Source organism: Mytilus edulis, chromosome 1 (genome assembly GCF_963676685.1).
Source record: "Mytilus edulis chromosome 1, xbMytEdul2.2, whole genome shotgun sequence".
Classification (NCBI taxonomy): domain Eukaryota; kingdom Metazoa; phylum Mollusca; class Bivalvia; order Mytilida; family Mytilidae; genus Mytilus; species Mytilus edulis.
The window spans coordinates 18,132,444-18,144,769 of NC_092344.1; the positions used below are offsets into that span (position 1 = coordinate 18,132,444).

General features: G+C 31.5%; 1 protein-coding gene across 20 annotated transcripts in view; it reads right to left on the reverse strand.

Annotated features, from left to right (window-relative positions):
* Nucleotides 1-1,229: 1,229 nt before the first annotated feature.
* LOC139526318 (axotactin-like) overlaps nucleotides 1,230-12,326 on the reverse strand; it is a 108,943-nt gene continuing 97,846 nt past the window's right edge. For 12 of the 20 annotated variants that reach the window (XM_071321518.1, XM_071321502.1, XM_071321510.1 and 9 more), the window contains 2 exons: nucleotides 6,063-6,170; nucleotides 1,230-2,719 (listed from right to left, as the gene is read on the reverse strand). In XM_071321518.1, coding sequence (XP_071177619.1) covers nucleotides 2,468-2,719; nucleotides 6,063-6,170 — 360 coding nt within the window. In that variant the 3' untranslated portion in view covers nucleotides 1,230-2,467. The remainder of the gene's footprint in view (nucleotides 2,720-6,062; nucleotides 6,171-12,326) is intronic. The other 8 variants (XM_071321570.1, XM_071321555.1, XM_071321562.1 and 5 more) reach the window with 1 other exon arrangement.

The following is a 12,326-nucleotide window of genomic DNA, read 5'->3' on the forward strand; positions in this document are numbered from 1 at the left end:
GTATACCATTATACGTCCCGTCAAAATTTTGAAGGGCGTATAAAAATGTGAAACAATTCAAACAAAACCAGATGCTCTGCAGGGTGCAGCTTGATACAACCGCAGAGGTCAAATCCTGAACAGTTGGGGCAAGTATGGTCACAACATTCAAGCTTGATACAGCTCTGAATTTGGATTGTGATTAAATAGTTGACACAATTTTGACCCTTCAGAACTCAATGTGGACCAATTTGATAAAGTGGCCGAAATATCAAAAATCTAAATACATGGTTAGATTCAGCATATAAAAGAACCCTATATATTCAATTTTTGTTGAAATCAAACAAAGTTTAATTTTGGACCCTAATTTAGACCAACTTGAAAACTGGGCCCATAATAAAAAAGCTCATAATAAAAAAGCTAAGTACATGTTTAGATTCAGCTTATCAAAGAACCCCAAGAATTCAATTTTTGTTAAAATCAAACTAAGTTTAATTTTGGACCCTGTGGACCTTAATGTAGACCAATTTGAAAAAGGGATAAAACATAATGAATCTAAATAAACGGTTAGATTCGCATATCAGAGAACCCCAATAATTCAATTTTTGATGAAATCAAACAAAGTTTAATTTGGACCCTTTAAGCCCCTAATTCCTAAATTGTTGGGACCAAAACACCCAAAATCAATCCCAACCTTTCTTTTGTGGTCATAAACCTTGTGTTTAAATTTCATAGATTTCTATTTACTTATACTAAAGTTGTTGCGAAAACCAAGAAAATGCTTATTTGTGCACCTTTTTGGCCCCCTAATTCCTAAACTGTTGGGACCAAAACCCCCCAAATCAATCCCAACCTTCCTTTAGTGGTTATAAACCAAGCTATACTAAAGTTATTATCTGGAAATCATCGGTCTTTGGATGACGACGATGCAGACGACTATGACAATTTGATATCAATATCCGGCCAAAATGTTTTAATTTTTGAGGTCGTATAAAAACAGATGGCATGATTTTAAAACAAAAAACAGATACTGGTATAACAGACAGACAGTAACCAACAACAATAAAATGCTGGTTATTTTTTTACACAATTTTCAATTTTTGGTATCCATCATTTCAGTAACCAACCAAAACATATATCCAAAACACATTTAGGAATCAGCACACAGTTCATATAAATAAGAGCTTTGTGAATTGATACCCCATATTTTTTTATCTTGATTCTGTCTGAAGAAAAAGAAAAGAAAGACAATAGATTGAAGAATTTATAAATATACTTGTACATTATTTCATAGTTGTAAAATCAAAGTAAAATGCAATAAGTGAAAATTGTAACAATGTGTCATTATGCAAAATAGGTTACGAATAGTAACAACAATCAATAATAAATTATGTAAAATCAATAAAAATAAAATGTGAAATACTCAGGAATTGCATTTAATGCAAATAAGAGGTACACAATAACAACATTAATGCATATTTCCAACACTCAACCAATGAACAAGTGTGATTCATCTATAAATAACATAGACAGCTGACCAGCTCAGAGGTAAGGAGGCATGTTTTCTATATTAGAAGAAAAAAACCACTTTGAGCTTGCTCTCATTAAATGCAAGCATTTATTGAAAGTATTAAGTGTGATTGTGTAATGTGGAAACTATCTTTGTCCTTTGTTATACTGATTTAATAGAGTTCTAATTTCTCCAAATTGATTTTAATTGTATTTTTTCTTTTCCTTCTGCTATTCCATTGAACAAGTTTTAATAAAATCAGGGTCAAGTAATTCAAACAAGGTAAAACAAAGTTTTCCTTCAAAAATCTCAGTGGGATTGTTTTAATCAAGAATCTAGTGTATGGTTTCTTTCATATCTTTTGTGTTTTTTTTTGTTTTGTTGTTCAGTAAATATTTCATTTCTTGACAGTATCCTCCTTTTATTGATGGGCAATATTATGAGCTTTTGTTCGGTAAATACATCATTATTTTTTATAACATCTTATATCCAGAAAGCAAAATATATTAAAATTCACAAAAATAGATGCTGCTGTGTTTGCCTTCACATTGAAGAACTACTGGTTGTCCATTTACCCTGTACTGGCCTAAGTATTAAGAATGCACTATGGTAGCTGCCATTGAAACATTAAAGTATTTTTTAAACATTTTGTTGTTTAAATGTAACATTTTGTTGACTATTTATCCATATAAAAATATACAGATAGGTTAAAAATTTCAGCAATTGAATCATAATAAATAGAAACATAAATTGCAGAACAAAATGGATCTCAATAAAAGGATTAATATTCCCAATTCAGCAGTCATTCATACAACATAATACATCAGGCAAACATAAAGTGTTTGTTTATATAAACATGTACAGCCTCCATTTGACTCTTCTGATCTGATGATAAAAGCATTAACAAAGCCAGCCATGGAGAGCACAGTCCTTTATATAGTTTATAAGTTGTTCCCCTAGCAACAAGATATATGTCCTCTAAGTACCACACTCCTCATACTCTAATAATTTACGATTCGGCGTTGAGGTCCAGTTGTTAGGAGTTTGTCCTGAAATGTCGTACATGTACATTTTATTTGGAGAAGGGGGTGTAATATTTATTATTTCATCATCTGGGTCTTTCCGTGATTCTGCCTCGTAACCACTGTCTCCATTGCCATCCATGGCTAATTCTTTCTGTTGTTCTAATGCTTGTAAAGGATCAGTATCAGAGCCATCTTCTTCTTGTTTCTACATAAAATAAATAATACTTAAAACTTTGCAAACATGTAATTTAATTATAGTCATATGATCCTTTCAATTCAACAAAAAAGACAAATCAAGATGGAAAAAACAAACTTACAAGGGAGATACTATCAACTAATCCTGAAAAAAAATGTTATAAACCAAATCATTTAACAAAAGCCATTGGAAGGCATGGAAAATATGAAGACTAATGACAAAAAAATATCACTCTTTCATCTCAATTATTCTACAAGTGCTCCAGGATTCTTGATTATCAAATACACAAATCCCAAAAATTTGGTTAAAGTATCTTATTGTCTCTGTTTGTCACAATTTCATTTTTGAATTCAAAGATTTAATGCCACACCAGATCATTCTGTGATCCTACAAGATTGATTTTTTTTATATATAAAAAAGCAAAAGCTCAATCCACACTGCAAATCCTTGACTTTCCTGTAGCCCAACATGTTCATCATATTTATTTGAGGATAAGATTTTTAAACCTAACTTTGAAATTAGATGGGGATCCAAAATTTGTGAATGAAAATTTATAATATTTTATGCATGAATGAATACAAATATATTTGACTTTTGGTATTAGCCTCAATTCACATGGAATATGTGTAAACTTAAAAAAAAAGCTTGAGACATTATCAATACTTTTATTTTTCAGTTTAAGGACCTTAAGGTGGTACCTAACACTACAGGGAGATAACTCTGTAAAGTCAGCTAAACGTTTTAATTACATTGTGTTGTATTGGGAATATGAAGCTTCTTAATTGGTGTTTGTCAAACTGTTATATAACCAGTGTATTTTTTCTGACAAAAACGCTTGGTTCAAAATTTTTGAAATTTTTATATTTTTGTTAAAGGGTCAAAGTAAATACTTTGTCCAAATTTAATGAAAATTAAACGAGCCAAATTAATTTTAGTGAAAGTGTTGGGTACCACCTTGAATTCTTTATGAATGCTGCAAGAAGCAAGAATCCCAAAGCAAAGAAACAGTACTTGTGTTGTTCCTTTTGATTTCAATGTCACAAAGCCTTCAATATAGAGCAAAGGTTCACACCACCCAGCAGATTTAAGACATATCCTAGCAAAATTACACACTCTGTTTATTTGCAATAAGAAGTTCAAGAATTCTAAATCTGGATAGAGGTCCAAAATTGAACATTGAAAATAAATAAATCTAAACTTATTTGGTATATTATCTCAAAATGTTAAGTCAGGTCCATTTTATTATTTGGTTTGTAGAATTTGTATTGTTAACACTATAATTGTACATAAGTCTCAGATATACAGTAGAAATTATTTCATGATATTTTGCCATTTTATGATTGTTAGTTCAGTTTTAAAATTTTCATTTCTGTATTAGTAAGGGTTACAAATTTACAACCATATAAGGATGAAAATTAAAATTATGATTATTATTATGTAAACGATACTTTGATATTATATAATGGTTGGATTAGTTGTAAATGACAAGACAATAATCAAAAGTAAACATTTCAAATAAGTTTAAATCTGGTGAAATAGACACCTGCCCTGTGTGAATCATGAAAATACATTGAAACAATATTTGTAACTTAACCTAAGCAGCTTAATTTTAACAACTTTTTTGTTAAAGGTCAATACTTGATAAGTGCTTTAAGATATTGACCCTCTTTACAAAGTATAAAGATTTCAGTGTCGATGACCAGCTAAAAAGGATGAGAAATACACAAGAGACAGTGACCATATCAAGTTATCATTTTACAAATTATGTTGAACCTGTCATTATGATGATAGTGAATCATTATCTCACAGTCTGATGGAGATGCCTTGTGAACTAATATCTTATCTCTTGTCTGAACACATTATATATCTGAACTAAATGATGGGTTTCTTTTGTTAAAATACCTATGCAATCAGAATTGTGAAAATTGATTTACTGATTCTAGATAACTCCTTCCACAGTATCATACTTATAGAATTCTTAATATTATGATGCAATATAATACTGCAACTCATTTAAAAAAAATATTGTTCAACAGAGAGTAAAATTGAGAATGGAAATGGGGAATGTGCCAAAGAGACAACAACTCGACCATAGAGCAGACAACAGCAGAAGGTCGCCAACAGGTCTTCAATGCAACGAGAAATTCTTGCACCTGGAGGCGTCCTTCAGCTGGCCCCTAAACAAATATATACTGGTTCAGTGATAATGAACACCATACTAAACTCCAAATTGTACACAAGAAACTAAAAGTTAAAATAATACAAGACTAACAAAGGCCAGAGGCTCCTGACTTGGGACAGACGCAAAAATGTACATGTTTGATGTGGACATTTCAGTATAACTTTTCACAGGGTACAATGCATAAGAATAAATAGGATTTTATAAGGGAGACATATTTCCTATGCTAGATCAAAATCCATAATGTAAATTTTCTTTAAACAAGTCAAAGCAGTCTGTTAAAAATGAAAATAGTTAAAATAAAGAAAAAATATATAATTCAAAATACAGTAATAATACAGAGAATATTCAATTTGCTGAATACAATAATTTGAAAGTCAAATTATAGAGAGAACAAAGCATTAGAGATATGTTTTGTAAAACAAGAAAAGAAGACAAAGTAGATCAGCATTCTCCCACAACAACTTCAAGTTTTGTTCAAGGAATCCAATTTTATTTCCTTTGAAGTTTTCTGTTACTTTAATCTTTTAACAAATGCTCAAGTGAATAAAGAGAGAAAGGGAGATGGAAAAAAAAACATCAATATCTCCCCTGCTCTGTGCTGCGAAGATATACAGGCTGAGAACAAACAAAAGATCTATTGTGATTGAAACATGACATCCAAGTTGGATGATCCAACCACATAAAACCTTTAAAAGGATAGGAAAGTAATAGTGTAAAGTCATCACAAGTGCAAACAACTTTTGAAAACGACTAACTACATTGTGAAAAATTAGTATACTGGCACATTCATATTAAAATACTAAGGAAGTTGTTAAACAATACATAAAGGACTTCCTAAGTGTGTGGTGATACACCCATGAAAACGGTCATCATTGAAATCTATATAAAACTATGTGTCTTAATCATTTATGACCACAAATAGATTTCTCATGACACACATTTTAAACATTCATTCAAGAAATGTAATTTATAATTGGTTGAGAACTAATTCTTGTAAAATATCAGCAATCAAAATTTTTGTTACGGAAATATCTAATTTTGGTAAATTGCTGGAAGGGTGGAGCAAGGTTAGCTAGTTTTAATAATAAGCTCATTCTTACAATAGGTCAAAGTTTTATTTGCATGCTATGAACACAAAAGCTTGGGTAAAGCTGAACTACAAATACCGACCTTCATGCTACCGAGAGTACCAAACGTGCTAGCGCTCTCAAGAGACAGCTCCTCAATGTCATCCATAACACTCAAAATAGGTGAGGGTAACATTTGATAAATAAAATCCTACAAAGCATACAACACCAATAACATTCGGTTAAAAAATTACTTCATTCAAAAGTTCTTTCCAGACTGTAGACAAACCATAAGACTTAATAATTTTTTTATGGAAAAAGGTATCTCATAAAGTTATCATAAAAAAAAAAGTAATTCACTGAACAGTTTGAAAAATATCCAATGCTTTAATACTCCATGAAACTGACTTATTATCAACAAGATACAGTCAAAATCAGGAGAGGAGGTCTCTTTTCAAAGTTATAAACCCAAACAATAATACAGTAAACAAATTGAGCGTTTGGTACTACAGATCAGGAAAAAACAAAGAACAATTTGCCTTGTTTATGAAAATAATAAAAGATGGCTTCAACTGCTAAACTTTATTTACTTGTATTTATACTAGTAATTAAATAAGCAGAAGTCTAAATATTTATTTGACTATTCATAATCAAATAATTGATATAACTTTTTATAAAACTATACAGTTCAAGCCATTTTTTTTAACAGCAATGACGCAATGATTTATTTGAAGCAAATTCACTATGCTTATGTTTACCATTTAAAAGTATTAAACATTAAAGGATAAGACTTGCCACAAATTTTTTTTTCTTTTAATATTAATATCCTTGAAAATATAATAAGAACTAGATGTGTCCCAAGTACACAGATGTCCCATCCGCACTATCATTTTCTATGTTCAGTGGACTGTGAAAATGGGGTAAAATATCTAATTTAGCATTGAAATTAAAAAGATCATATCATATGGAACATGTGTACTAAGTTTCAAGTTGATTGTTGATTGGACTTCAACTTCATAAAAAAACTAGACCAAAAACTTTAACCTGAAGCGGAACGGACGATTGGAGGCACAGACCAGAAAACATAATGCCCATAAATGGGGCATAAAAAGATATGAGTTATCAGTTGAATGTCAGTATGGTTTACCCCCTCCCTATTTGAAGGGAAACAAGTCCTTTTATGATTAAAAAAAAACAACTAAACTTTAGGCTCTTAAAGAGCCTGTGTTGCTCACCTTGGTCTATGTGCATAATAAAAAAATTACACTGATGGATTCATGACAAATTGTGTTTTGGTGATGGTAATGTGTTTCTAGATCTTACTTTACTGAACATTCTTGCTACTAACAATTTTCTCTATCTATAATAAACTTGGCCCTTTCGTTACAGAGGAAAATATTTTGTAAAAACTTACAAAAATTACCAAATTAATGAAAATTGTTAAAAATTGACTATAAAGGGCAATAACTCCTTAAGGGGTCAACTGAACATTTTGGTCGTGTTGACTTATTTGTAGATCTTACTTTGCTAAACATTATTGCTGATTTCATTTTATCTCTATCCAAAATAATATTCAAGATAATAACCAAAAACGGCAAAATTTCCTTAAAATTACCAATTCAGGGGCAGCAACCCAACAACGGGTTGTCCGATTCATCTTAAATTTCAGGGTAGATAGAAATTGACCTGATAAACAATTTTACCCCATGTCAGATTTGCTCTTAATGCTTTGGTTTCAGAGATATAAGCCAAAATCTACATTTTACCCCTATGTTCTATTTTAAGCCATGGCAGCCATCTTGGTTGGTTGGCTTGGTAACCGGACACATTTTAAAAACTATATACCCCAATGATGATTGTGGCCAAGTTTGGATTAATTTGGCCCAGTAGTTTCAGAGGAGAAGAGTTTTGTAAAAGTTAACGACGCAGGACGCCGACAGACGCCTAGTGATGGCCAGGTGAGCTAAAAAGTGTGGCAAGTCAAGATACAAATGACCTTTAGCAAATCTATCATGTAAAAATTATGGATTGACAGTTTATAGCCAGCAAGTGTAAAAATAAATCAATTTACAAAATTTTATAAAAGCTTGTCTATATACAAATAGTTATCACCAGGCAGGAATCAGGCAAGGAAAGTCAAGCAGGTAAAAATTAGGCAAACAAATAAGAAAATGAACAAAAAGACAGACAACAGTAGGCACGGCACAATAGAGTGCTTTATAGATCAAAATACACCAACAGTCAGATGTTTTATAGAAACAAGAATACACACAAACTAACATCAAATAAAATAGAATAAAGATTCAGAAAAGATAACTTAAACACATGATGAATTCCCATAATAAATTGATTCATAAACATCTTTGTAGTAGTTGGTTTCAAATCCCCTTCAGTATACTCAATTTTAAAATTTTTCTTAACACATGCAACAGTAAAATGTTACAAAGTCTGTGCATTTAATGTATTTAATTAACCAATAAATGTAGATTGGTTGCTGTCTCATTAACAACTACACAATATATGTTCTCTTTTTTTTTAAATAAAATTCTTTATATTTGAATGTTTCAAAATTATCTCCCTTTAATATTGCATGTGTTTTAAGGATTAATGTGTTTGATATGTTAGTAGATAATTGGTGAAATGTCAATTAGTTAAAATGACAATGTAAAAGTTGTTATCACAGATTTGTTGTTGTATAACTTCAAGAACAAGAGGCTCTCAAGAGCCTGAATCGCTCACCTGAATTTTTTTGGTTTAATCTCTCATCAATGATTATTTTGGCTTTTCAATTTATTTAAATGTTCTTGAAATCGTCCTATTCTCTTCAAAAGCCAAAAAAAAAATCAATTTCTCCTATGTTCTATTTTAGCCATAGGAGCTATGTTTCTTGACATACAAGGAAATGAAATATAAAATTTATACTAGATACTCTGAAACTCTGAAACTCATTTAGCCTAAGTTTGGCTGAAATTGATACAGCAGTTTCAAAGGAGAAGATTTTTTAAAGTAAGTCAACATGATGAACAAATTGTGAAAAAAGTTTTTAAAGGGCAATAACTCCTTAAGAGGTCAATTGACAATTTTGGTCAAATTGACTTATTTGTAGATCTTACTTTGCTGATCATTTTTGCTGTTTACAGTTTATCTTTATCTATAATAATATTCAAGATAATGACCAAAAACTGCAAAATTTCCTTAAAATTACCAATTAAGTGGCAGCAACCCAACAATGGTTTGTTTGATTCATCTGAAAATTTCAGGGCTGATAGATCTTGACCTAATGAACATTTTTACCCCATGTCAGATTTGCTCTAAATGCTTTCGTTTTTGAGATATAAGCCAAAAACTGCATTTGACCCCTATGTTCTATTTTAAGTAAAGGTGGCCATGTTTTTTGACGGATCAAAAATCTAAGCACACACTTTGTGCAGGATAATCTAAAGAACAATCATGCTAAGTTTCATCCAAATCCATTCAGTAGTTTCAGAGGAGAAGATTTTTTAAAGTTAGCAAATATGATGAACAAATTGTGAAAAATTGCCATTAAAGGACAATAACCCCTTAAGGGGTCAATTGACAATTTTGGTCATATTAACTTATTTGTAGATCTTACTTTGCTGATCATTTTTGCTGTTTACAGTTTATCTTTATCTATAATAATATTCAAGATAATGACCAAAAACTGCAAAATTTCCTTAAAATTACCAATTAAGTGGCAGCAACCCAACAATGGTTTGTTTGATTCATCTGAAAATTTCAGGGCTGATAGATCTTGACCTAATGAACATTTTTACCCCATGTCAGATTTGCTCTAAATGCTTTCGTTTTTGAGATATAAGCCAAAAACAGCATTTGACCCCTCTGTTCTATTTTAAGTAAAGGTGGCCATGTTTTTTGACGGATCAAAAATCTAAGCACACACTTTGTGCAGGATAATCTAAAGAACAATCATGCTAAGTTTCATCCAAATCCATTCAGTAGTTTCAGAGGAGAAGATTTTTTAAAGTTAGCAAATATGATGAACAAATTGTGAAAAATTGCCATTAAAGGACAATAACCCCTTAAGGGGTCAATTGACAATTTTGGTCATATTAACTTATTTGTAGATCTTACTTTGCTGATCATTTTTGCTGTTTACAGTTTATCTTTATCTATAATAATATTCAAGATAATGACCAAAAACTGCAAAATTTCCTTAAAATTACCAATTAAGTGGCAGCAACCCAACAATGGTTTGTTTGATTCATCTGAAAATTTCAGGGCTGATAGATCTTGACCTAATGAACATTTTTACCCCATGTCAGATTTGCTCTAAATGCTTTCGTTTTTGAGATATAAGCCAAAAACTGCATTTGACCCCTATGTTCTATTTTAGGTAACGGCGGCCATGTTTTTTGACGGATCAAAAATCAAAGCACACACTTTGTGCAGGATAATCTAAAGAACAATCATGCTAAGTTTCATCCAAATCCATTAAGTAGTTTCAGAGGAGAAGATGTTTGAACTAGAGGCTCTAAAGAGCCTGTGTTGCTCACCTTGGTCTATGTGCATATTAAACAAAGGACACAAATGGATTCATGACAAAATTGTATTTTGGTGATGGTGATGTGTTTGAAGTTCTTACTTTACTGAACATTCTTGCTTCTTACAATTATATCTATAATGAACTTTGCCCATTAGTAACAGAGAAAAATATTTGGTAAAAATTTACATAAATTTACCAAATTAATGAAAATTGTTAAAAATTGACTATAAAGGGCAATAACTCCTTAAGGGGTCAATTGACCATTTAGGTCATGTGGACTTATTTGTAGATCTTACTTTGATGAACATTATCGCTGTTTACAGTTTATCGCTATCTATAATAGTATTCAAGATAATAACCAAAAACAGCAAAATTTCTTTAAAAATTACCAATTGGAGGGCAGCAACCCAACAACCGGTTGTCCAATTCATTTGAATATTTCAGGGCAGATATATATTGACTTGATTAACAATTTAACTCCTTGTCAGATTTCCTCTAAATGATTTGGTTTCAGAGTTGTAAGCAAAAAACTACATTTTACCCCTGTTCTATTTTTAGCTGTGGTGGCCATCTTGGTTGGATGGCCAGGTCATCGGACACATTTTTCAAACAAGGTACCTCAAAGATGATTGTGGCCAAGTTTGAAATAATTTGGCCCAGTAGTTTCAGAGGAGAAGATTTTTGTAAAAGATAACTAAGATTTACGAAAAATGGTTAAAAATTGACTATAAAGGGCAATAACTCCTAAAGAGGTCAACTGACCATTTCGGTCATGTTGACTTATTTGTAAATCTTACTTTGATGAACATTATTGCTGTTTACAGTTTATCTCTATCTATAATAATATTCAAGATAATAACCAAAAACGGCAAAATTTCCTCAAAATTACCAATTCAGGGGCAGCAATCCAACAACAGGTTGACCGATTCATCTGAAAATTTCAGGGCAGATAGATCTTGACCTGATAAACATTTTTACTCCGTCAGATTTCCTCTAAATGTTTTGGTTTTTGAGTTATAAGCCAAAAACTGCATTTTACCCCTATGTTCTATTTTTAGCCGTGGCGGCCATCTTGGTTGGTTGACCGGGTCACGCCACACATTTTTTAAACTAGATACCCCAAAGATGATTGTGGCCAACTTTGGATTAATTTGGCCCATTAGTTTCAGAGGAGAAGATTTTTGTAAAAGATTACTTAGATTTATGAAAAATGGTTAAAAATTGGCTATAAAGGGCAATAACTCCTTAAGGGGTCAACTGACCATTTCGGTCATGTTGACTTATTTGTAAATCTAACTTTGCTGAACATTATTGCTGTTTACAGTTTATCTCTATCTATAATAATATTCAAGATAATAACCAAAAACGGCAAAATTTCCTCAAAATTACCAATTCAGGGGCAGCAACCCAACAACAGGTTGACCGATTCATCTGAAAATTTCAGGGCAGATAGATCTTGACCTGATAAACATTTTTACCCCCATCAGATTTCCTCTAAATGCTTTGGTTTTTGAGTTATAAGCCAAAAACTGCATTTTACCCCTATGTTCTATTTTTAGCCGTGGCGGCCATCTTGGTTGGTTGACTGGGTCACGCCACACATTTTTTAAACTAGATACCCTAAAGATGATTGTGGCCAAGTTTGGATTAATTTGGCCCAGTAGTTTCAGAGGAGAAGATTTTTGTAAAAGATTACTTAGATTTATGAAAAATGGTTAAAAATTGACTATAAAGGGCAATAACTCCTAAAGGGGTCAACTGACCATTTCGGTCATGTTGACTTATTTGTAAATCTAACTTTGCCGAACATTATTGCTGTTTACAGTTTATCTCTATCTATAA